The following is a 26905-nucleotide window of genomic DNA, read 5'->3' on the forward strand; positions in this document are numbered from 1 at the left end:
ATGTGCGTGTGTGTGTATATATATATATGCACACACATATTTATCTACAGAGATTTCCAGTATTTCAGTAATCTGCAATTCTAGAAGAAGAAATTCTAGTTTTATTTAAATGCCCAGAGTACAAATTTCAGCATACCACTTCAGACCTTCTTGGCCATTTTGAGACTGTCACCCAGTTCAGACTTTGGACTGAAGTTCAAATCCTATCACTTGCATAGTGCCACTTAGGTGGTGGCTTTACTACACAGTTTTGAAATTATCCTTTGGACTAAGATATGAGAATCATACACTGGCCATAAATTTAACATTAGAAATAATGTTTTTGTCCACTTAAATATTCACTTTCTTTAATGAAGTCCCTTATAATAAATTTACTTCTGAAGTATGTGCACAATCTAATGGATAGTTTTAATCTAATGGATTTATTTTTAAGTATGGCTTATTACAAAAGAGAGTGAGTGAATCTGTTTAATTTTCAGTTCAATCATTTAAAATTAAATTTAAAGTTTTTATTACCACAGTTCAAATAATTATTTCAAGGACTGTGGAGTTATGCATGATTGTACTAGGAACGCTATAGGCCAATAAAAGATTTCCATATCAAAACTGAGAGTTAAGGAAAATTTAGTTACCCAAAACTAAAACTGCATCTTGACAAGCTCTGTAGTATTGATATCATCAGCTTGAATTGAAAATACTCCAGGTACCTAAACTGTAAGTGAACCTTTGTGATCTGATATACCTCAGGAACGAGCCTATTTTATCCAAACACTTCAGGATCAAACAAAGTCAATCACGGGGAAGTGACCAGAATGCCAGATTATTTTTCCAAAGTAGCTGCCAGAATAACTATGCTACAGCTTGCTGATACTCGCCTGCAAGGAGGTGAAAGATATGACTCTAATCCCTGCAGGCTGAATGGCACACTGAACACAGGATCTCACAGTCCCTGAGCAAGTGAATAGAAGAGGGATTCTGTGACAATCTCTTCTGACCACATTTTAATTTCAAGAAGAAAGCCTTGACCAATGATTTTTAGAAAGACAACTGATCCTGATCTTCTAGAGTGGCGTGAAAGCTCTAAAAAAACCCTGCGTAAATAGGGTTTTGTCGTCTTAGGTAAGGCTTTGGGTGGTGCTTTCACATGCAAATATAATGCTGGGGCAAAATCCTATGAAGTATAATGAAATTAACAACTGTGAATGTGGGATTGCATGAGATTGCAAGTGGGAACTATTTATGAACAATAGGTTAACATGAACAAAGTCCACATCTCTGTTGCATGCAAAGTTTTGGATTTCAGGTTTCTGAGTAGGATTGAATTCATATAGATTAGTTTGAGCTTCTCAAAGTTAGAGATCAGTTAAGTACAAAACATTGCAATTTTTAAAGATTTAAAAAACACATTTACCATGTTTAAATCTCACATTTAAAGTTAAAGATTTAATGACACAAAAAAGAATTTAGACTATTGTTTTTCTTCGGCCACTATGGGATCATCTATCCATGTAATAGAGTTTTTGGATGTAAACAGTTGTGGACATTAGTGACTTGGGTGCTAGAAAAGATAACAGGATCTACAAGAGATTTCTAAAGAAATCACAGAACTTTCCCAGCAACAAGTCTTTCAGTTCCTGCAAAACCTGATGAAGACTAGACAGACTGGCACCTAAGATTCCTGAGAGGTCTGATGGAGTTGATGGCCTGATGCTCATTCCACAATATGAAGTTTGCCTCTGGAAACCATCACTCAGATGTCTTCCAGGGGTTTCACCAGCGCATGCAACTTACATGTACCATACATACCACAGGATAATAGACATGCTGAAGCTGCAGACAGTCAAGCCCATGTTGGCAGAAAAACTAAACCTCAGAACTATCAGATGGCCATTAACAGACATTCTATTCTGACAGCTTTTGCCCTGCAGATCTTGCATTATCTGTAAAAGGCAAATCAATATTACATCTGTGGAAAAAGGATACAACTAACATTGCATTACTACAATATTACATTTACTCAAGTTGTACAGAAAGATAAATATGAGATGATGCTTTAAAAAGTTCTGCAGTCCAATGTATGTAGCCCAAGTTATTAAATATTCTGTATAAGTTCTATGCATTAAAATAATCATAAAAATGTTGTTTTCAAAATATTTTGATCTGGACCAAGAATTTTTAAACTAGTCACATGAAAGTTCCAATAATAACCAGCAATTACAGTGACATGAAATGGAGAGCGCGAGTTACCAGAGTCAAGGGAAGTTCTAACATGGATTTATCCTGACTTCAGCTGTTCAAATAAATTAACCCTAAATTTGCTCGTCATGATGACCAAACAAATTCCAATGTCATTAACAGATGCTTCCTGATTGTTAGAATTTACTTAAATCATGTCATTTGGAGATGTTCCTTTAGTACAGCAGCTAAACAATTGTTGGTAATACTCAGTCTAATTACAAGTTTTATTCATACACTTTGAATAGATGAATATCTATGCAGTTATGCATCTTAATTGCCTATTATTTACCTGTGAGAGATTGACTTGGTCTCATAAGACTTCATACCAATGTTGTAATCAACTTTTTAAATAGAACTAAATGTTTAATATGCACCAATACAACAGAGATTTCTGAACTGGAAAGGTCAGAAATTGTTGCCGTAGAAAAATCTGGAAATTAATTTTCACCACAGCAAAATACAAAGGGTTCTTTTGTACCTGAAGAATTTATATACTGCAAATAAGACTAACGAGTAGATTTTATATAGCATTTTAAAATGACAAAAAGTTATTTTACATATAAGCAGATGCTTAATTGATTTAAAGCTACTTGTATCCTTTTTTCCCCCCACAGGAAAGGTCACACAGATTTGCCTTTTACAGGTAACACAATATGTACAGTATCTTCTCAGAATAATCACCAAAGCCACTGCAGACTATCTGCAAGCAGATACCTGATAGCTATCAAAAGTCTTTGAGATAAGTCATGTTCAGTTTGGTCCTACACAGCTCATACTCTGTGCTTTTCTAAGTGCAGGTGGAAGTTACAAAAATCTCCTCATTTACTATCATAAATAACACTTTTATATTAGCAGACATTTCAATCTGCATTCATTTAGAGGTATATGAAGATTTTGCTTAATTATGTATACACTTGAACTTTGCGGTTAAAAAAAAAAAAGCCACAATGAAATCAGAATGAGAAGAACTGGTCACTTTAAATGCAACAATACAGGAATCTTTTTCCACACAGAAGCCATCATGGATATAACAATAAAATTTGATTATAAATACATTAATTCATAATATTATAATAAATAGCACGATAACTATGTTGGCTGGGTGGAGAATGGATTGAGAGCAGCCCTGAGGAGAAGAACTTGGGGGTACTGGTGGACGAGAAGCTCAACATGAGCCAGCAATGTGCACTTGCAGCCCAGAAAGCCAACCGTATCCTGGGCTGCATCAAAACCAGTGTGACCAGCAGGTCAAGGGAGGTGATTCTGTCCCTCTACTCCGCTCTTGTGAGACCCCACCTGGAGCACTGTGTCCAGCTCTGGGGTCCCCAGCATAAGAAGGACATGGACCTGTCACAAGTCCAGAGGAGGACCATGAAGATGATCAGAGGGCTGGAGCACCTCTCTTATGAAGACAGGCTGAGAGAGCTAGGGTTGTTCAGCCTGGAGAATAGAAGGCTCCAGGGAGATCTAATTGCAGCCTTCCAGTACCTGAAGGGGGCCTACAAGAAAGCTGGAGAGGGACCGTTTACAAGGGCATGTAGTGACAGGACAAGGGGTAATGGCCTTAAGCTGAAGGAGGGTAGATTTAGATTAGATGTTAGGAAGAAATTCTTCACTGTGAGGGTGGTGAGACACTGGAACAGGTTGTCCAGAGAGGTTTTGGATGCCCCATCCCTGGAAGTGTTCAAGGCCAGGCTGGATGGGGCTTTAGGCAACCTGGCCCGGTGGAGGGTGTCCCTGCCCATGGCATGGGGCTTGGAACTAGATGATCTTTAAGGTCCTTTCCAACCCAAACCATTCTATGATTCTAATAAAAAACAATATTGACCAATTTTTTTTTCCATACTTACAGCATTTTGTGTACTACCATCTATTAGATGCCACCGTGTGATATGGGCAACTATTGTATTTCTGTTGGCTATCAATGTACCTTCAGCCCCAACTGGGAAAACACATTAATAGTTCCAGTTCAGTTGGAAGTAAAATCCACCTGTGATTGCTTCCATATGCATTTTTATCATCCATCAGTTAAGCCAAAATTACTTGTGTGATTTTCCCCATCAGTGAGCAAGTTGACAGATAAACTGCTTTAATGATATCTTTTTTTTTTCTTAGTATTATTTTCAAAGTTCTGACAGATTTCTAACATGCTCTGCCTTCATGGATAATCTCTTTATTTCAAGTCAAATTAAAATAGATACTTCTGCTGCTGAAAGATAGATACTTCTGAGAATGAATATCCCATCATAGTCAAACTAAAAAACAAACTGATGATTTGGCATACATAGGGGAAAAGACATGCAGGTGTCCATTTTGACCTAACCAGCGCAGGCTCGAAGTATTCAGGGTTAGAGTACAACATGAACCATAAAGAATCAGGTATGAGAGACGCAGTAGCAAAATTGCAAAGGGAAGAAAATGTTAACACTGAGTGCAGAGCTACCCATGGTCTACATGCCTCCAGCCACCTTCCGGGGTTCCCAAACTGCTTCCTGCTGGCACTACCAGGTTCATTGCTCTGCCTGAGCCCTGAGAAGATACAGTCACTGCCTCTGTCTCCATCTAAAAATGGCCCAGGGTTGTGGAACAATCCCCAAGCTGCTGTCAGGATTCTCCTGAAAAGCAGGCCTTTCAGTGTCAAGGTTTGAATACATGCAGATCTGGCCAGCCTGAGGACTGAATGCAGGAGAATATAGAGCCTACCGAAAATGAACAACAAGCTGCCTAACTGACTGCTCCTACAAAGCAAAATCTATGCTTGAGAAGCAGGCACCAAGCTCATGTTCCAAATATGCACGCTTATACTACCGTTCCTCCAAGATCCCCTCCACACATCTACTTGCTTACCTCATCTACCGGCTTTGTGCTGCCTTGAAATAAGACTCAAAACTCATTGGGCAGAAGTTCTCATTTGCAATATGTCTGGACAATTTCTAGTACAATACAGTACCTTTTCCTTGTTGCAGCCAACATACGAAAATACAATATAAAGATAGCGGAGGTTTTCAGCAGAAAATCGATTTAACTACATATAGGAAGGATAACCTATTGCATTCCTTTTGCACATCTTGAAATATACTCACAAAAAAGACACCACCATATTCCCTAAAAGGCATGGAAAGACAGAAAATGACAGGCATAATTTGGTAGTCACGTTAAGAAAAGCACTGATATCTAAGTAACATTTAGCTTTGTTCATTTACGAAATATTGTATTTTACTTTAATCCTGGAAGATGTAATGTCAAAGATTCAATCTAAACACTTGTACTGGGACAGTCCTGCATTAATCAAGTTGTATGCACATCCAAACATCAACTCCCTATGCCAAAACACAACTACATCTTGTGTGGAACAGTAACTCGAATGACTGTTTTCACCCAGATTTGGCTACTGGAACCACAAAGTCAAAAAATACCTTTAACCAGTGCACAACTGCATTTACACAAGTGATGTTACAAATCAGAGAGAGATCTGATCACCATCAGAAGAGACAGAAGCCTCTTGCCCTACCCCCATGCCTTCCAGACTTGATGTATTGCAAAGTGTGTCCCCTCCTCTGGAGCACCATGAGAAAGAACAGATCTCCATACAACTTATGCACAGAGTATGGAAGACTCCAGAGTCACTGGAAGACTAGCCTCAGACAAGACACTTCCTCCTCAGAGGCTGGATGTCCTATAATCATGCCCAGAAAAGGGTGCCTCAGAAAATGACTCTTCAGCAAAAGACAACTGATTAGCAGAAGTGAACAAATAGTGTGTCTGTTGTACTCTACAAAGGAAAATACCGAACTTTTTTGACAATATACAATGGGTATTAGATACAATGGATTACATCCAGGCACGTGCTTAACAGAAGAGAAGGTCCAATGTCAAATGCATATTTCTAAACACTCAGCACTATACAGCTGCACTGATGCTGCGGCTGTAACTGTCCCTGGACTATAAGAGCACATAACTGTGTTTTGTCGTCTTCTTTTTTGATTTGGATAAATTTCATGTTTGTTTTTCAAATCTCATTTCCTCTGTTAAAACAAAAGTATGCTACAAAGTAAAAAAAAAAAATCACAAACACTTGAAAGTTAGGTTTATAATTGCTCATGCAAACTTACTGTGGTTCACTATTATATATATCACAGTAACCACACAAACCTTCAAAAACACATTCTGTAACACTCATACAGCTTGACTTTAAACTCGAATGTAATTATTTGAACAGTTTTTGTATAAAATATAAAAGTAATGCTCAAGCACTGGATCAAATGCAAAAAACATCCAGCTGGTGGGAGGCATATAAAGCATTCCTTTTCCCCACAAATATATATACATATATATTATATTATTGATATACATCAGGATCACCACCAGTGATAAGTGGCGTTCCTCAGGGGCTAGCATTGGGACAGGTGCTGTTTAACATCTTTGTTGGCAACATGGACAGTGGGATCAAGTGCACCTTCAGCAAGTTTGCCGATGACACCAAGCTGTGTGCTGCAGTCAATGTGCTGGAGGGAAGGGGTACCATCCAGAAGGACCTTGATGGGCTTGAGAGGTGGGCCCATGTGAATCTCGTGGAGATCAAGAAGGCCAAGTGCAAGGTCCTGCACATGGGTCGGGGCAATCCCAAACACAAATACGAGCTGAGCAGAGAATGGATTGGGAGCAGCCCTGACGAGAAGGACTTAGGAGTGTTGGTGGATAAGAAGCACAACATGACTGGGCAACGTGCACCTGCAGCCCAGAAAGTCGACCGTATCCTGGCCCACATCAAAAGAAGCATGACCAACAGGAAAACCTCTCCTGTGAAGACAGGCTGAGAGAATTGGGGTTGTTCAGCCTGGAGAAGAGAAGGCTCTGGGGAGACCTTATAGCAGCCTTCCAGTACCTAAAGGGGGCCTACAAGAAAGCTGGAGAGGGACTGTTTGCAAGGGCATGTAGTGACAGGACAAGGGGTGATGGCTTTAAGCTGAAGGAGGGTAGATTTAGATTAGATAAAAGGAAAAAAATCTTCCCTATGAGGGTGTTGAGGAACTGGAACAAGTTGCCCAGAGAGCCTGTGGATGCCCAGGTTGAATGAAGCTTAGGGCAACCTGGACTAGTAGAGGGTGTCCCTGCCTATGGCAGGGGGGTTGGAACTAGATCATGTTTAAAGTCCCTTCCAACCCAAACCAGTCTATAGTCACAAAATCTTTTGATATAGAAAACTAGAAAAAGTAAACTCAACATCCCACTGAGTGTAGGGCAAAAAGATGCTATAATAAGGACTTCTTGATTATTCTAATGGTACCTATTATTATAAGGAGTTACAAGAATGGTGAGATCCCATTTTGTGTAATAGTATGTTAAATTTTCGTATGCTCAAAATTAGACAAAAATACTGTATAGTCATAGAAAAAAGCATCCAAAGACTTTTCCAAGAGAACAGCTATTATTTGCAACATCTTAAATTTAAATGCTTTCAATTATTTTAATTTTTTAAAATTGGAATAAGCCTCAAAATATCTGGGGTTTAATTACAGCTGAACACAAATAGTAATGTGACATAAATAAGACACAGGAATATTTTTCCAGTGAATAAATGTCCACCTATTCCCAGTCCAACAATCTGGCCAAACACTCTTCTGAAGGTTCTGAGAATAGCCATTTGACTTAATAGTCCACCTCCAGAAAGAAACACTGCCACAGGCATAACAGTCTGTTCTCACAGGCTTTTTTTCAAATCTAAGGCAATAATCTAGCTTTACCCAAATACTAATGCTCACTTTTTTATCCATGAGCAATAGACTTTTTTGACATTACTTCTGGAAAACAAAAAAACCCCTACATATCCTAATTTGCATTCCTGTGTAGTAATTTAATTTTATATGGATGGCCTATATTTGTCATCACTACTGGTCAAAGCAAAAGAGAACCATGAAGAGAGAGGACAGAATTAATGTCACTGATATTTAAGGACTATATCTTCCACACAGGATTTATCAGTTTGTTCTCATAGAATCATAGAATTGTTTTTGGTTGGAAAAGACCTATAAGATCATCAAGTCCAACCATTAACCTAGCACTGACAAGTCCACCACTAAACCATGTCCCTAAGCACCACATCGACACATCTTTTAAATACCTCCAGGGATGATGACTCAACCCTTCCCTGGGAAGGCTGTTCCAATGCTTGGCAACTCTTTTGGTGAAGAAATTTTTCCTTATTGTGTTGGGTTTGCGTGGCAAGGTTTTGGTAGCGGGGGGGCTACAGGGGTGGCTTCTGTGAGAAGCTGCTAGAAGCTTCCCCTGTGTCTGATAGAGCCAATGCCAGCCGGCTCTAAGACGGGCCCGCCGCTGGCCAAGGCCAAGCCAATCAGTGCCTCTGTGATAACACATTTAAGAAGAAGAAAAACACTTAGAGAGAGAGAGCTTTTGCAGTCAGAGAGAGGAGTGAGAAGATGTAACAAACTCTGCAGACACCAAGGTCAGTGCAGAAGGAGGGGGAGGAGGAGCTCCAGGCGCCGGAGCAGAGATCCCCCTGCAGCCCGTGGTGAAGGCCATGGTGAAGCAGGCTGTCCCCCTGCAGCCCATGGAGGAAGGATGAGGGGGCGTAGAGATTCCACCTGCAGCCCGTGGAGGACCCCACGCCGGAGCAGGTGGAGGCACCTGAAGGAGGCTGCGGCCCGTGGGAAGCCCATGCTGGAGCAAGTTCCAGGCCGGACCGGTGGACCCGTGAAGAGGGGAGCCCACGCCAGGGCAGGTTTGCTGGCAGGACTTGTGACCCCGTGGGGGACCCCACGCTGGAGCAGTTTGCTCCTGAAGGTCTGCACCCTGTGGGAGAGACCCCACGCTGGAGCAGTCTGCTCCTGAAGGTCTGCACCCTGTGGGAGAGACCCCACGCTGGAGCAGTCTGCTCCTGAAGGTCTGCACCCTGTGGGAGAGACTACGCTGGAGCGGTTCGTGAAGGACTGTAGCCCGTGGGAGAGACTCCATGTTGGAGCAGGGGAATGTTGAGAGGAGTCCTCCCCCTGAGGACAAAGAAGCGGCAGAGACAATGTGTGCTGAACTGACCGCAACCCCCATTCCCTGCCCCCTTGTGCCGCTGAGGGGGGAGGAGGTTGAAGCCGGGAGTGAAGTTGAGCCTGGGAAGATGGGAGGGGTGGGGGGAGGTGTTTTAAGAATTGATTGTATTTTCTCATTGCTCTACTCTGTTTTGCCTAGTAATAAATTAGATGAATCTCCTCTCTACATTCAGTCTGTTTTGCTCATGACGGTAATTAGTGAGTGATTTCTCCCTGTCCTTGTCTCGACCCAAGCCTTTTGTTATACTTCTCCTCTCCCATCCCGCTGGGGGAGGAGTGAGTGAGCGGCCGCGTGGCACCCAGCTACCGGCTGGGCCTAAACCACGACATGACTCATGGATGGTGGCCAATGCCCTGTGGGGGTGGTTACAGCAGTGGAAGCGACACAACTGGCAACGCAGAGGCAAACCCATCTGGGCTGCCCCATTGTGGCAAGATATTGCTGCCTGGCTAGAGAAGCTAGTTGTAAAGGTACGCCATGTAGATGCCCACGTACCCAAGAGTCAGGCCACAGAGGAACATCAGAACAACCAGCAGGTGGATCAGGCTGCCAAGATTGAAGTGGCTCAGGTGGATTTGGACTGGCAGCGTAAGGGTGAATTGTTCATAGTTCGGTGGGCCCATGACACCTCAGGCCATCAAGGAAGAGATGCGACATATAGATGGGCCCGTGATCGAGGGGTGGACTTGAGCATGGACACCATCTCACAGGTCATCCATCAATGTGAAACATGCGCCGCCATCAAGCAAGCCAAGCGGGTAAAGCCTCTGTGGTATGGAGGCCGATGGTTGAAATATAAATATGGGGAAGCATGGCAAATCGACTACATCACGCTCCCACAAACCCGCCAAGGCAAGCATTATGTTCTTACAATGGTGGAAGCAACCACTGGACGGCTGGAAACATATCCTGTGCCCCACGCCACTGCCTGGAACACCATCCTGGGTCTTGAAAAGCAAGTCCTGTGGCGACATGGCACCCCAGAGAGAATTGAGTCAGACAATGGGACTCATTTTCGGAACAACCTCATAGACACCTGGGCCAAAGAGCATGGTATTGAGTGGGTGTATCACATCCCCTACCTTGCACCAGCCTCTGGGAAAATTGAAAGGTACAATGGACTGCTAAAAACTACCCTGAGAGCAATGGGTGGTGGGACCCTCAAACACTGGGACACACATTTAGCAAAGGCCACCTGGTTAGTTAACACTAGGGGATCTGCCAATCGAGCTGGCCCTGCCCAATCAAAATTTCCACGCCCAGTAGAAGGGGATAAAGTTCCTGTAGTGCGCATGAAAAATATGTTGGGTAAAACAGTTTGGGTTATCTCCGCTTCAGGCAAAGGCAAGCCCATCTGTGGGATTGCTTTTGCTCAGGGACCAGGGTGCACTTGGTGGGTGATGAGAAAAGATGGGGAAGTCCGGTGTGTACCCCAAGGGGATTTGATTTTGGGTGAAAATAGCTAATAAATTAAATTGTATGATATTAATAGCTATATACTGTATCAATGGTATGGCCATAAGAATCACCCAAAACTAATGAAGGATGGACTTTGAAACTGAACAAAGTGCCATGATGATGGAACTAGAACTGACTTCAGTGGGTGCCCAGGAACTTCATTAAAAATCACATCTTTGACATCCAGACTGTGATCATGGACCACACCAGATACACCGGCCGTGAAAACTCTGGATGTAGCGTGCAACAATCCAGTAGCACACACAATTGCTCCTGCTCTGAGAGACTATAATGGTAGATGGAACCCAAAACCATGGACTAAATGAACTTGACAGGCATTTTAGAGTGATAGCCCATAGAGTTAAGGGAATGAGATCTGTGAAATAATCTGGGCGTGATGTAGATGGTATGGAATAAGGGGTGGATAATGTCCTGGTTCTGGCAAGGATAGAGTTAATTTCACAAAGAGCCAGGACAGGTGAGCCAAGCTGGCCGGGGGCTATTCCATACCATTTGACATCATGCTCACCATAAAAGGGGGCTAGTCCGGCAGGGGCGGGTTCAGCATGGCCCCGGGACAGGCTGAGTGTCTGGTGGGTTGGTCCTCAGATCGGTAAATTGTTCTTTGTTATCACCCATTGTGACTATCTGTTATCAGTACTGTTGTTGATTGTTCCCCTCTCCCTTGCTGTCCCAGTAAACTGCCCTTATCCCAACCCTCGAGGCTTTGCCTTTGTTTTTCCATTCTCCTCCCCAGCCTGCCGGGGGAGGGGTGAGTGAGCGGCTCGTGGCACCCAGCTGCCAGCTGGGGCTAAACCACGTCAGTCCTTTTTGGCGCCCAACGTGGGGCACGGGAAAATCGAGATAAGGATAGTAATCGGAGGAGTTAACGGGCAAAACATTGACTGAACTTAGCTTGAGAGTGAAATAGTGGTGAAGGGACGACAGGTGGATTCTGTGTGTATTGTCTACTTTTGTCTGGTGGTGTGATAGTGTTGCTTTGATTTTTGGTGTGGGGAATTCTTTTTTCTTTTTCCTTGTTGATGTGATTAGTATGTGTGTAGTTTTTGTGCTGAATGTGTATTTTAATGATAATTCTTAAATATGTGATTCACAGAGGCGAGGGGTGGAATGTGTTGGGTTTGCGTGGCAAGGTTTTGGTAGCGGGGGGGCTACAGGGGTGGCTTCTGTGAGAAGCTGCTAGAAGCTCCCCCTGTGTCTGATAGAGCCAATGCCAGCCGGCTCTAAGACGGGCCCGCCGCTGGCCAAGGCCAAGCCAATCAGTGCCTCTGTGATAACACATTTAAGAAGAAGAAAAACACTTAGAGAGAGAGAGCTTTTGCAGTCAGAGAGAGGAGTGAGAAGATGTAACAAACTCTGCAGACACCAAGGTCAGTGCAGAAGGAGGGGGAGGAGGAGCTCCAGGCGCCGGAGCAGAGATCCCCCTGCAGCCCGTGGTGAAGACCATGGTGAAGCAGGCTGTCCCCCTGCAGCCCATGGAGGAAGGATGAGGGGGTGTAGAGATTCCACCTGCAGCCCGTGGAAGACCCCACGCCGGAGCAGGTGGAGGCACCTGAAGGAGGCTGTGGCCCGTGGGAAGCCCACGTTGGAGCAAGTTCCTGGCTGGACCGGTGGACCCGTGAAGAGGGGAGCCCACGCCAGGGCGGGTTTGCTGGCAGGACTTGTGACCCCATGGGGGATCCCACGCTGGAGCAGTTTGCTCCTGAAGGTCTGCACCCCGTGAGAGGGACTCCATGCTGGAGCAGGGGAACGATGAGAGGAGTCCTCCCCCTGAGGATGCAGAAGTGGCAGAAACAACATGCAATGAACTGACCGTAACCCCCATTCCCTGTCCCCCTGTGTCGCTGAGGGGGGGGAAGGTTGAAGCTGGGAGTGAAGTTGAGCCCGGGAAGATGGGAGGGGTGGGGGGAGGTGTTTTAAGAGTTGATTTCATTTCTCATTCCTCTACTCTGTTTTGCCTAGTAATAAATCAGATTAATTCCCTCTCTAAGTTCAGTCTGTTTTGCTCGTGACAACAATTAGTGAGTGATCTCTCCCTGTCCTTATCTCGACCCACAAGCGTTTCGTTATGCCTTTTCTCCCCTGTTTAGTGAAGGAGGGGAGTGAGAGAGCGGCTCTGGTGGGCACCCAGCCCCCAGCCAGGGTCAACCCACCACACTTATATCCAATTTAAACCTCCCCTGGTGCAACTTGAGGCCATTTCCTCTTGTCCTATCACTTGTTACTTGGGAGAAGAGACTGACACCCCCCTGGCTACAACCTCCTTTCAGCTAGTGGTAGAGAGCAAGAAGGTCTCAGCCTCAGCCTCGTTTTCTCCAGGCTAAACAACCCCAGTTCCCTCAGCTGCTCCTCAGCATAGTCCAGCCATGGAGAGGGCTTGTAGGAGCTTATGAGATATCCAAACTATAATTTCCATCAAGCAATTAATCCAAATGAAGAAGTTCAGTTGAAAGTCAACTCATCACAAAACCACTACAGGTTCTTTTAACAAAACATTTTAATGTATCAAACAAAGTTTTAAAGGAGATGTGTTTTTCAACAAGAATAAAAAAAGAATTAAATATTTCTACCCAGCCCTAAGTTGTACATTGCCGTCAATCCCTATGTCCCAAAAATGATGGCTATAAATTTTACATTCTCAGACCTACTCATATCTGTTTAACAATGAATTATGAAGGATTTTATGAAGGAATTTATGAAATCATGAAGGAATTTAAGGTAGCATACCATGCATCCTGAGGACACACACAAAATACGATATATGAAGACTTAGGCTAAAATGTAAATGACCTAACTACTGTTAATCATATTTTTTTATCTTTTTCTTTTGTACCTCTCAATATAATACCAGCACTTATGGCTGAAAACAAGACACATTCAAATGCAGATACATATGTAATGCTACTGTAAAAAAGCTGAAGCATGCATATAGTTTTACCTTAATGATTTGTCACATGGATTACTCATGATTTGTTCCATTAAAAAGTTACTTGCATCCCCAAGTCCTTATGGAATCCTCACCTAAGTAAGTAATGTTAAAAACCTCCCTCATATTAGCTTTAAAGAGCAGTTGAAAACTGAAAACTATGTCAATACCGAGCTGAAAAAAAGTGTCTGAAATGAGAGGATGTCGGACACTTCTGTTTGGCCTCTGGGAGGACAACTGCATTGGTTGCACAGGCTTAAAGCTGACACTTATCATATCACGCCCACAAATAAAGTAGGTCTGCGATAATGGGGACAGCTAAATAAATATCAGCTTACATAAGTAGGATACACTTTCCACTCTATAAGTTATAGATTAAGTTACATATACGATTGCAATACTAAATACATTTTAACATTATGCAAAACATAAGTATGAAGAAAAAATATTAATATTGGTCTCTGTGAAATAAAAATATAAGCTAATGAATAATTTTTTTTTCCAAGAAAAAAAGCAGGAAAAACAGCTTTAAAAGCAGTTATTAAAAATAATAAAAACAATAGGTTCTAGTTCTTGCATCACATGGATTAATTTATTAAAATCACTTTTCTAGCCCAAACAAGGTAACTTCAACACATACACAAAACTGGTATATTTCTAAAAACTGTCATTTGCACTTTGACTGTCTTGTCCATGTAAACTGTCACCATGCATCTAGTCACCCTGCCCTCACTAACCTACTTGGACACGACCTGCTACATCCACAGGCTGTCCTCTGGCTTAGGTTTTTGAACAAAGCAATAAAGGGCTATATTTTACAAGAAAGCTAGAGCTTAAGTGGATATTTAAATAAGTACTACTTTACTAACAATTAAGAACTTTAAATGGGTAGTAATGGTAATTTTTAAGGACAGATAATTGCATTGTACCTAGAACTGTTGTTAGGTCCATCATTTCTCCTCAGGCACTTCTAACATCGAGACTGCAATAGTTTAGGCAACTATGAATCACTTCATTTCTAGAAACGGAGAGCTGGGTAATTTTAGAAGATGTGATAGGTTTTTGGGTTGTAGAGCTATTTTTAATAACAACCAAAGCATTATTAATCTTATTTTCTAATGCTTTTTATTTTGAAAACAAAGCCAGCAAATCACTGGTGTATGTTTTTGTTTGTTTCTGACACAGCAAAGTGACTTCCCCACCCTGACAGTGATTGCCCAATTAAAGCTTCCTGATGATTTGATTGCTTTAAATTTAATGTTAGACTAAATCTGCCTGGTTACAAGTGAAGGCCTTCCTCTTGTAAATCAGGGCCACACCAAGTGCAGCAGGGCTCCCTGTGGGAACACAACGTGCTCTCATGGACTGCACTGCAGCCTTGAGACTTGTCAATGCTCTGAACCACCACACTAAGCAGGGGAGAAGGCAGGAGAAATCAATTTTTTTGCATGTGTGGCACCAATTAATGGGATTAATAACACTACCAAGCACTGAGGCAGCACAAAGAAAGAAGAGGAAGCAGAAGGGCCATAATGAGCTCAGGGCCTTGCTGTGAAAACTCCTAAACCATGTAAAGACTGTAAGAGCCAGAGGGGTTTGCAGGCTCTGTGCAGATAAACAAGACAGACAAAGGAAGGGGAAACACAAGCACAGAGTAATACATGATAATGCAGCAGGACAGCAGTAGAAGTAGGAACAGCAGCCAGATAACTGGCCACCATTTCAGTACCCTAATTACTGTATATTTTATTTCCTCTCCCGGCTTCTTGAGGTTTTCTTCAGTGTTTAAGTAAATGTTAAGTGGATCTTCATTTTGGCCAACTTCATTCTTCCCATCTTTTTTCTATTATCATAGGGAAACACAGAATAAAATAAATTCTCTTGAGTTTCTTATTTACCTTTGTTCCTTTTTCTCCCCTGCTATCTTTATCTTTCAGGTATCCCTGCTTCACAAGGTAAGAAATCTAGATTAAATCTGTTGCTCTAGCAATTTACTCTTCTCTGTGTATCCTTTCTTTGTTTCATATTAGTAAGTCTCCATTTAGCCTTTGTCTCCAAACAGCTTCACTATCTTACACTCTGTATTAGACTACAGGCATTATTATCCACTGGCATTATTCTGAAGCAGGGCACACTTAGGAGGAGCTCTGAAACACCTGTTTGGGTTTTTTTTCTGGGGGCCATACATCATGCAAAAAAAAAAAAAAATTGTGTTAAAAAGATACTTGGGGAGTGAGTTGCAGCCTGCTTTCTCTCTAAGGTTAGTCCTCTGCAGAGTTTGTCCTCAGCACACTTAGGGGTGGTGTTTCATGATGGCACACCCAGAGGAATTTCTGCATCTGTAAACCTTGGTTTTGTCCTCACCTTGTGTTTCCTTGGACATCTCTGCTTTGTCCTGATTAGGCAGGAAGGACAAGATTCTTCAGAATGCTTAGGAAGATAAATATGCCCAGGTCACATTGGGTGTATTAAGTGTGTCACGCACAACTGACCAGAACATGTGCAGTAAATGTAGTGTATCTGAAAAGGAACATACAGCACCTACCGCTTTTATGCTGGATCTTTGTCCAGCACACATGGGATTCTCAGGTATGTGCTAATGCTTCAGAGCATTTAGATGCATTGTATAGCACATGCACATACACACATTTCAGTCTGAGAAATCCAGTAATCTTATCCTCTCTGTGTCTTTTCTTCTCCTTCAAATGCAACTATAGTCTTACTCACGCCCATGTCACCCAATTCCATCTACAAAACTACTACAGAATCTGCCTTAAAATTTATTTCTTCCTAACTGCCCTATGCATAATTACTTCCATAAGTTCTCTCCTAAGGTCATCTACAGATGAAACTACCCTTCCTTTCCAGTTCTATGAACCATCTCCCAAGTCTCCAGAAGAGACAGCTTCCACTTATTTAGGCTTCTAGGACAAATTCTGCTATCAACAATACAGCACAGCTTTACTGCATCAGTGCACCAAAAGAAACGTGGAACTTAAATTATCATTCAGAATTTCTTTCTTTGAGATAACCGGAGGACTCTTTCACAATCATCAGTTTACCTCTCCACTCATACAAACATCAGCAGAGATGCAATGCCTATCGAATTGGAGCATAATGCAATCTTGATGAAGGAGTTTGTGGCACAGCAGCCACAAGCACTAGAACCTTTCTTTAAAAAAGAAAGTACAGATCCCAGGTAACCATTTAACTGTAGGGACTGAAGTTATAAGAAAAAAAGAAAAGAAAAATAATGCATTGGCAATGTAGCATTAATCTTTGTCATCCCATCCCCTTCTATTTCCTATCCTCACTTTCACGCTCAGTGCATTCATATGGTCCATTTCCTCCTAATTCATTAGGCTATCCTCCTTAATTATTCAATTCCCTCTTCTGCTCTTTCACAGAAGGGACTGGACAGGGGTCCATGACATTCGTCTGACCTATAGGGAACTGTACCTTTAAAAGGCAAGATCCGTATGAAGCTAGCTTAAGCACGCAAGCTCTCCATATACAGGGCTGAGCAGTTACTTAGACCTCATGGAGTGATTTGGAGATCACTTATGCCCATCTAGCAGCTTGCTACTGGAGAAAAAGGCAGCTGTGCTCCTCTCCTTCCCCTGACCCCCCCTGGCCACCTACATTTTCTCTCCTGAGCCAATACCATGCTCCTCATGAGACCACATGGTGACCCACCAAGCTAAACATCTGAAGATTTTTCACTTCTTTGCAGACTTCCTTTTCTTCTACTTCATCTTCCCAAACTGGGTAACTGTAGTATGAGACAACCACCAGTTCTGAAACAAGAAGAGCAGGAATGGGTCAGCAATGAAGATGAAAAGGACCTGCAGCAACTGGCTGCTGGATCAGCGTCACAACCTGCAGTTCTGAGTACTAAACCACCAGAGTGTCTGGAGTAAAACAAGCTATGAGAGGAGGAATGATTAAATTTAAAAAGGCTCTAACACAGCTGAAAGACCCAAACACTCATGATTCCTGCCCCAGAAAACAGTTCCTCCATAAGCCAACGAAAGAGCTTGATAAGCATATTGTTCCAGCTACTATAGAGAAATCTGGTGCATGAATAGAGTGATTTTACTCATTGACTATTGCAGGGAGCAGGCGAAATGAGGAAAGAGAAAGAACGCTTCATGTAAATACACAAGAAAGTAACGATTTCCAGTCTCCATATGGACAGAAATTTTCTCAGAGGTAGATAATGTAAAATAGCCTTCTAGTTATCATGGGTGAGCAAGTTCATACACATTCTTCATTTTGTATGGGCATTTCCCATAATTGTAACAAATTTCCCCACAGTGCTATGTAAAGTTATGTTCAAAACAGAGGTATTTCACTGGAAACTCTATGTTTAATGCCAAGATGATACTCGAATTTTATGTAACTAGGGAAAGAAAACTGCCCAAACCAACAGATGAACAAAACCAGAGGAGTATCACAACTTCAGCCTAGACTAACTGCCTGAAAACTTTTGAATAGAACTAAAAATAGGTATTCAGTGAAACCGAGTAGCCAAAGAAGAAATTAACACATCATGAAAAATGGTACCTGACATAAAAGTTAAGGCCATTAAAAATGCGTCTGTTGCAAGCTTTTTAAAAGAGTATTACCCTCTATACTGAGAGCAGATACGAATGTTAGGTTATCTTGGCAAAGGCATAGGTGTGCATTTCAAGTGATCATGCTCTTTTCCTATGTCCTAGAATTAAACTCATGAGTTCTTGTTCCTATGAAATGAGTGCTGCTTTTCATCACCTTCAGTAATGTCCAAAACAGCACACTGCCTTAGTCAGGAGGCTAGCAGTTTCCTAACAATTCAATTTGAAAATTATTTTGCTTTCAGCTGGCTTTTAACTGTTTCTCATGGTTTCAGGTAGAGAAGCATCTTCTCTTAACACAGAAGGTATCCCTCTCTCATACTTCACAGCTAGAAGAATAAGAAAGCATGCATCTCTGCAAGGGGGATAATGCAGAATACAATCAATAACACTGCATTTTTATCCATATATTACATACATTAAGGTGTTTGGGTAGTCTGTTGCAAAGGTTGGTGAACATAAAAATTTCTGAAGCCACCTCTCAAGTCCAGAGGTAACAAAGTATCCCCATTACACCTTGCTCATACAAAAGAAGCAAGCATTAATAACAGGTGTCTTTCTAGGTGTGTCGTCTTACTCAATGCCAAGAAAAAGAAGATAACTAAGAAATCCACTTGTCCAGGAGAGTAAAGAAATGCCAGTTAAGGTACTAGCTGCCCCCTTCCCTCTCAGAAGATCCAAAACTGAAGGCTGAGACTGTGCTGACTCTGGGGTACGAATAGCATTTAGCCCACCTGGAAAAGCATAAATCAGTAACAACAAAGAACACATTAGAAAAAAATTAAAGACTGAGTTAAAGCCATTAAAGTTTTTTATTTAATAATTGACATTTACATTTGTCCTTTGTACCAAAAAATCGGATTAATCAAAAGAAACAAAACAGTTTAAGAGCTTACTTCAGGTTTAATTAAAAGACCATGCACTAAATATCATCCAAAACTTGGAAGAGACTTCATAATGTGATAAAACGCAAAGAAAAAAGAGTGGTAGTAATAGGCTTATTTTGATCCAGACTGATTCATTACTACAGGGGTTGCCAGACAAAAATTCAAAATTATCATTGTCCCAGTGCATGTCCTAGAACAAAGACATTAGGCTCATGGCATTTTATTTTATTTTAAACAGGAACATCTGCCAGCTCTAGACCGTAGCACTGAGCAGCCAGACTCTGCTGGTACATGACGGTGAGAGCAACTCAATTGAGAACTACCTCTCATTTTCCCAGCTATTTTTAATGGAAAGCTAGTTATGCCTTCTGTTCCTCCTCTCAAGAAACAAAGTAATTGTCATTTTGAGAGTTTAAAAACATTAAAAGTTAATGTAACAAAAGGAAGTTATTATGATTCTTTCATTTTATCATTCCATATTTTAGATAGAATTCTTCAAATTTAATTATTACTATTAGAAAAAGAGTACAACTTTGATTTTTATTTCTTTGTGTGTCTTGTGCCCAGAAGGATTTCTTTTTACAAAGCGACTAAGAAAGCCAACATTTCCCTTTCAGGAAAGTAATGTTTTTGCCACTGTGGAAACAAGGTTTATGTGATTATCATCTATGTTTGTGACCACACAAATGCATACCTGTATTTGGAATCTCTTTCACTCTTTCCAATATTTTTTTAAACCTTTGCCTAATTTCAGACAAATCCCAAGAGGAGTAGACACTGCAAACATGCAAGTTCTTTCAAATGTTGAGAGATTAACCTGTCAAGTAGCAAGACCAAGATATGTGATTTTCCTCATTCAGGAACAACCTCTTTTCTTAAACCCAGATTCCACAGGAGTGAAGAATTATGAATGGCTCATCCACTGGGAAATTTCTGACAACTTCTGTATCTTATTGGTCACCACAAAACCCAAGCAAAAAGCATAAAGCCATTGCTTATGGAACTGTTTGTTAATGGAAAAGGGTCTGTCTATAGTTTTAATTAGAGTTTTTCACTTGTTTTCCCTTAAAGATAACTTCACCAAGGCAACTATCAGAATGCACAGTGAAGTCTCCGAAAAGCAAAGGACATCTCTGCACGATTTTTTTCCATTTGACTTTCATTCCCCTTAAGTAGGTCTTTTACTTCAATGCACATCAAGGCTACCACAAAGTCCTACTGTAGCAGGCAACAAAAAAAATTAGAACTTATATATGATTCCCTACCCCCCACTGTGTAACACTGCGGCATTTCCAGATCACTGCTGGTTTCCACACATCCTTTGAAAAACAGCTAATATTGGCTCCTCTGAAAGGGGGACTGCCAGGCTGAAACAATGTCACTGGGTGTTCGGTTAATACCTAAAATGATGCTCATGACATCTAGGTACTGAAAAACTTGGTCTTCCAAAGGCTCCACCTAGCTGCCTGAGAAATTAAATGCTTCTCTGTGTAAATTCACATCATCCAGAACACAGACCCTTTCATGCTAGCAACAGAATCTAACCAATTAGGCATAATACTAAAATAAAAGATGATTTGAGCAAGCTCAAAAGAAAACAATTCTTTAAGAGCATCCCTATTGCAGATATTGCAGCTTAAAACATAATTTGATACTATGAGGAATTTTAAACTGGTAAATGAGACACTCAAGTTGACTGTATCTACATTGTGTATTTAAGAATTGAGGGCAAACATTGCTTCAGAAGACAGTCCAAACTCCAAAATTCATTCCCAAATTTTGACTAACTCAGTCACAAGATGCACTATAAATACTGTTAGTCACCAAACAGGGGCATTAGGATGTGTTAAGGTTTAAGTCAGAAGCACAGTTATTTTATTTAAATTAAAGAATGGAAGCCAGTGCATAGTATACACCAATAATGTCATCTCATTTAGGAAAAAAACCCACCGTAAATTTAAAAAACCCTATTAGTTTGCTATTATATTTGCTTCAGGAATTTTGTCTGCTAAAAGAAAATAAGCTAAGTGTGGTAATATGAACACAGCCTTTATGTTGTTCAAAATAAGAATTGTAGTTCTAAACCCACATTACTTCAAGAAAAATTCTTAGGTACCAGGGGTTTGGTATGTTTATTTTGAGAAGAGTTATTTTGGCTTTTTATAACTCAAAGAAATTACAGTCTTCTGGTTTGCGTAACAACAATGTACCTGCCGGATGCTTTTTAGCTGCAGTTCTATAAATAAGAAAATTCCAAACCACTAAATTTATCTCGGAGCTCTTGAAGATTTATTGCAATCTGTTCTTAAGAGTGCTGATCCAGCTTTCAAATTCATAGAAACTGTCAGGTTGCCCGAATGAGAACACAACTGGATGCTGAAGAAAAACAGTCATACAGAAGTCTAGATGTGTGGATACTCACAGGCACCATGATTATTCATTGAGATTATTAGCACACAAAAAGAATTTGTTGGATTGGATGCCTGAAATGCAAAGTGGGTCAATACTTCACTCAGACAGAAATGAGTGGGTGCTCATTCTGAATACTCTGTCCCAGCCAATTTTAGGCACACACCTCCTGTTCACATTTTAGAAAGATGGAAAAAAACAACAGTGAAGATTCATCGCAGAAATAATTCATATTTAGAATTCTTGTTACATTCAAAGTTAAATGTAAAAAAAAAAGAGATCTAAAAAAAATCAGGTAGTGCTATGCTATGTGTTACCACAAAAATCCCAGGAGAGAGGCGTTTCTAAAGGGCATTCCTCTAAACTAGGTGTCTTACCACAGTATTCTCAGATGCCAGTAATCTCGTAGAGGAAGATGCCTAAACTTTCAAAAGTGAAAGGAAAAAAAAGCCAAAACCACAACACACAAAACCAGCACAGAACAGGATAAGCCAACTCATGAAACCTGATAGAATTTAAGGGGTTAACTGAAGACCTAACCTCAGCACTAACAACACCTGCATGGCCTGGGGCATTTAGAAGTTGACCTATAGGTTCACAGGAATTTTACCTGCAAAAACCTTAGGCAACTGTAAGATGAAATGGCAGCAAAGTAACAATTTTGAAAAAACATGATTTTTGGACTTACATTCAGCAAGAAAAAATGAGGCTCAAGTATCGAAGTTGTTTTGCAATCTGTCTTAAGTCTCAAAATTGACAGTCTCAGATGTTCACGCTAATTCCTACCCACCTTCCTTCCCACCTTTAAGCCATAAATAAGAATTTAACTCATAAAAATGTTTGGAATCAAGTGGATCTAGGTATTACCATTCATAGCTGAGTGGATAGGACTTCCTACTATCTGTTAACAGGTACTGGTAGTCAGTAGGAGACTGATGCCTGCTGAGTCAACCTAAGCTCATTATTTCTTTCTCTAGCAGGTTACTCCTACCTTTCTTTACAGAGATGGAAACAACTTTTTAACCAAGGGAGGGCCTACAGTCTTCCTGCATCTCACGTCAGTACTTCTCTTGAACACTTCTCTTTTACACCAATTAAAAAGATAATTCAAGTGTCAGACCACAGAAAACTTCAGCAAAGAAATAAAACTGAACTCATCTGCATATGCAGCATGCACTGACGGTAAAAGAAAAGATGAAGTCCAAAAGACTGGATGTTCTTAGGTAGATACTGCTGGTTAATGAAGTACAGAATGCCCTAACCATGGCATCAAAAGGCCACAAATATAGGACAGAACAGAGAAAAGAGACACTGCCGGGATAACTGCAAGCAACTAGAACAGAATGACCAACTAGCAACTAACAGCATCTACTGCTCTTGAGTGTAATGAAGGGGAATCGTACTTCACCATCAGGAAATCACCGACTGTTTCGGCCATCACCTAACTGTGCCTGTGGTAATTGTCTAAGATCTATGGTGTAAAGTCCTCCTGATCATTGATCATTCACTATGCAAGTATGCAATACAATCTGTTTATGCGTCACATCCCTGCCTTCATCTCAAAAAGCCTCAATGTCCTCTCTCCACTTTCTCCTTTCCTGTTACTGCCCTCAATTACCCAATGTTATTTTATGCGCTCCCTAAAATGTTGGCTTGAAGCATATATCGAGCAATTATAGTCACAACCTGCTCAGCAAATAACACTGCAGAAAATTGAATCCAAGTCTACGCTGTTCTGACTTGGTATTAGAAAATTAGTAGTCACTGCAAAAGAAGATGGCTGTCATCCATGACAAGTGGTGATTAATTAGCATCAAAAACAGAAGTGGTGTAAGAAAATTGTAGCTGTTCCTGAATGAAAGACAAAGCACAGGTCTCTCTTCTCAACGTGTCAGAACTTTTAGAGATGTGAAAAACTGATGCGTTAGTGAATATATCTGACTGTGAACACATGGTATTCCTGATACACCACAATGCATATATAATACGAATACTAGCATAGAGCATAAGCTTCATCCTATACATAGTCAATTCCCATCAACTTCAAATACACATCTTCCTTTCACTAAGGACTACAAGATCAAGCACAGGTTGTAGATCTTAAAAAAAACTGTTGAGAACAAAAAATACATCACCAAAATGAAATGTATAAGTAGATTTTAAATGGCTAATGAGGAAGTGGAGGAGATAAGAATTACAATCCTCTTCCTCCCAGTGTTACGGATAAAAATAACTTTAAACAGCTGCATGAATACTAGAGCCCTATATCTTAAATTCACTCCCTAGTATTCAGGTCTAAGTGGCTTTCACACAAAAATCTCTTCCTGGTATACAGGAGCACACTAACAACCTGTAGACAGCCTGAAAGGTTATGTGAAAAGCCTTCCACAGACTCTGATATGATGAAATCCCTGCATTATAGTGATTAGTTAAATATTTAGTGATATATTGAACACTGCAACAAATACAACTTCTTCATTTTTTCCTCCACTGTTGATAGCTAAAGCATCCTGCTATTTAAACAAGAGAGATGAGCCTCTTACACTACTGAGAAATTAGGTTAAAACACAGTGACTCAGAACAGTGATGTCAAGTAGTTTGTTTAAATTTTAATGTATAAAACAATGGGTTAAGAAAATTTAGAAAATGACAGCTGTCAAGGGCCTAACTCCTCAACAACCCCAAGGCACTTAATTCCCACTGAAATATAGAGTCAGTTACAGATATAGCCCTAGCAACTGCGTTGATTGAACAGTCTTTTATTCAGAAATTGAACCGCACAAATGTTTCAGTTTCTATGAATTCTAGAACTAGAAAAATCACCTGCTGTTCCCTAGTACCCAGTTACCATTCCATCAACTGGGGTTTTATTTATTGCAAAATGAGTGTATCTAACACCTCTGACACCGAGACATCATCTGTCACAACAGCCTCAGCCTATGCAAAATACAAAAACTGACCCTTAGGAAACAATTTTCTAACAAAATTTGAACCTTTCTTATGAGTTGGCAAATGCTACCTAAAACATACACTGAAGACAAGGCATCCACCACACCAGACTAAAAGAGGTTTCATACGTAGTAAACTTGATTGAGAATAAGTTAAATACCAAAAAGGAGAGACTTGTGTCTTGTGATAATACTGCCAGAGTATAATATATGTGCATTTAGATGTAAAAACTGTATGAGAAACAGGATGATAAAATAGTAATAATCATGATTGCTCTAGTACCCTTTAAAATTCTAAGTATTCATAGCTTATGCACAGAAATAGTAAAATATGCACATCTGTGCATCTACAAATCCAAGCAAGTGCATCTTTGTAAGCCCAAGGAAAATCTATAGCAAAAATACGTTTCCCAAGTGTATGACTGCAGATAAAAATTTCAGAAAACACCACCGACACAGACTTTTGGCAGGACACATTTCATCCCGAGTGGCCCGCTCCAGAGGATGGGTTTCTCGGTGGGGAGGCATCCACCTCCTCTCTAGCCGGTCATAGAGGGACAGCGCCTCGGGTCTCGCCCGTGCGGCGCCCACACCCCCGCGACTCGCGGCTCAGCGCTGCCGCCCTGGACAAGGGGGCTTCCCCCTCACGGCGCGCGGAAGGTGAACCGGCACCCGGCTCCCCGGGGCCGGACGGCCAGGGCTGGGCCGCCGTCCCACCACGGCGTGGCTCCGCGGCCGCCGAGGCGAGGCGGGCATCTCGGCGGGGACGCCTCCAGGGACCGGGGCCGCGGGTGGGAGGGCGAAGGGGCACCTGTGAAGCAGAGGGCGGCGCGTCCGTGGCGGGGCGAAGAAGCGGGGCACATCCCCGGGATGGCCGGGAAGGGCTGTGCGGAGCTCTGCACTCGGAGGGGCGTGGAGGAGGGACACGAGGGCACACGCGTGGTGCGGGGCGGCAGGGTAGGGGACGCCGGCGCTGCCTTCCCCTCCCCGGCCGGGCAGACCCTGAAGCGGTGCCTCAAACTCGCCCTCGCCCCTGCGCTCACCTGTGCTGCGCTGGGAGCCGCGGCCATCGTGGGGGCGCCCCCGCCCCCGCCCGCCGCGGAGGAGCCGGCCGGCAAGAGCGCACCTTACCTCGAAGAGGGGACCGATCTTATTCTTCTCCAGGTAGGCTTGGATCCTGGTCTGCTGGTGAGACGCCATGAAGAGCTCCGGAGGCGGGGGCTGGAGCTCCTCTCCCCCGGCAGCGGCTGCAGTCCCTCCGGCTGCTCGCGGCTCACTCCCCCGCCGCCCAAGGGCTGCCACAGGGGGAGCGGGGGGAGGCGCTGCGAAGGGGCGGCAGCCCGAAGTCCCCGGGACGGAGCTAACTCAGGTAACCGGGCGTGTGTGTCTGTGTAGCCGGGTGCCAGTCGCCCGCTTAACTAGGTGCGGGGCGGTGGCGGGCCGTCTCCCCTCAGGGAGCAGCGGGCGGGCGCTGCCTGGAGCGGAGCATGGTGCAGGGAGAAGAGCTGCAAAGGCGGCCCCGAGCGCCGCTGCTCCGCGCTCTGTCTGTGCCCGTGTGCCTGGCCGCGCCTTGGTTACGGGAACAGCCGCGGCTCGAGCTGCCGCCCTCGCGACAGCGCCGCTCCCGAAGCCAATGGCCGGGGACTCCTGTCAGCGCCGCGCCCGTTGTCGCCCGGGCTCCAGCGCACAAAAGGCGGGAGCGAAGGAAGGGGGAGGAGAGCGGGCGGGCGAACGGGAGGGAGGTGGGAGCTGTTGTGCCGCCTTCCCTTCGCCGCTCTCCGGCCCTCCCGGCAGTGGGCTTTTTTCCTGGCGGAGTCCAGTTCCTGCTCTTCTGGGGCGCTGCCTGCGCGCCGGCGTTTTGCTAGGGACCCCACCCGGCTCCGCTCCCCTAGGCTGGGAGTCCCCCGGGCGGGGGTGAGCGCCGCGGCCGCCCGGCGTGAGGGGCCTGACCGGCAGTCCCAAACTTCACCCGGTGCTGTGTCGCGGGGCAGGGAAACGAATCGCTCAGAGACCAAAGAACGGGGGTGCAGAGGCTATAGCCAGCGCTTTTCCTTAATTTTCTTTTAACAATATTTGTAAATAATAAAATGCTGCCTTTCTTATGATATTGCTGACATTCTCAATTAGCAACACCGGGCATCTTAACACGATAATTTGAGTAGCTATGGAGTTGCACCCTGGTTGCAGGTGGTGTTGAGTTCCCTCCAACAGCTAAGGGCTCTCGTTCAAAACCCGGTGGCGTAAATGAGAAATTTCCAGCTGGCTTCAAGGAGTAGCGAGTTAACTGCTACATCAAAGTAGCAGTATTTATTCTTTCTCCACTTAAAGTAATTAGTTCCC

The 26905-nt window shown here is 42.7% G+C and overlaps 1 protein-coding gene across 3 annotated transcripts in view; it reads right to left on the reverse strand.

Moving 5' to 3' along the window:
* Window positions 1-26234, reverse strand: part of C2H8orf34 (chromosome 2 C8orf34 homolog) — a 205733-nt gene extending 179499 nt beyond the window's left edge. For all 3 annotated transcript variants that reach the window (XM_054815642.1, XM_054815640.1, XM_054815641.1), the window contains exon 1: window positions 25697-26234. In XM_054815642.1, the coding sequence (XP_054671617.1) occupies window positions 25697-25765 (69 nt within the window). In that variant the 5' untranslated portion in view covers window positions 25766-26234. The remainder of the gene's footprint in view (window positions 1-25696) is intronic.
* Window positions 26235-26905: the final 671 nt, after the last annotated feature.

This window comes from Grus americana, chromosome 2, assembly GCF_028858705.1.
Source record: "Grus americana isolate bGruAme1 chromosome 2, bGruAme1.mat, whole genome shotgun sequence".
Lineage (NCBI taxonomy): Eukaryota > Metazoa > Chordata > Aves > Gruiformes > Gruidae > Grus > Grus americana.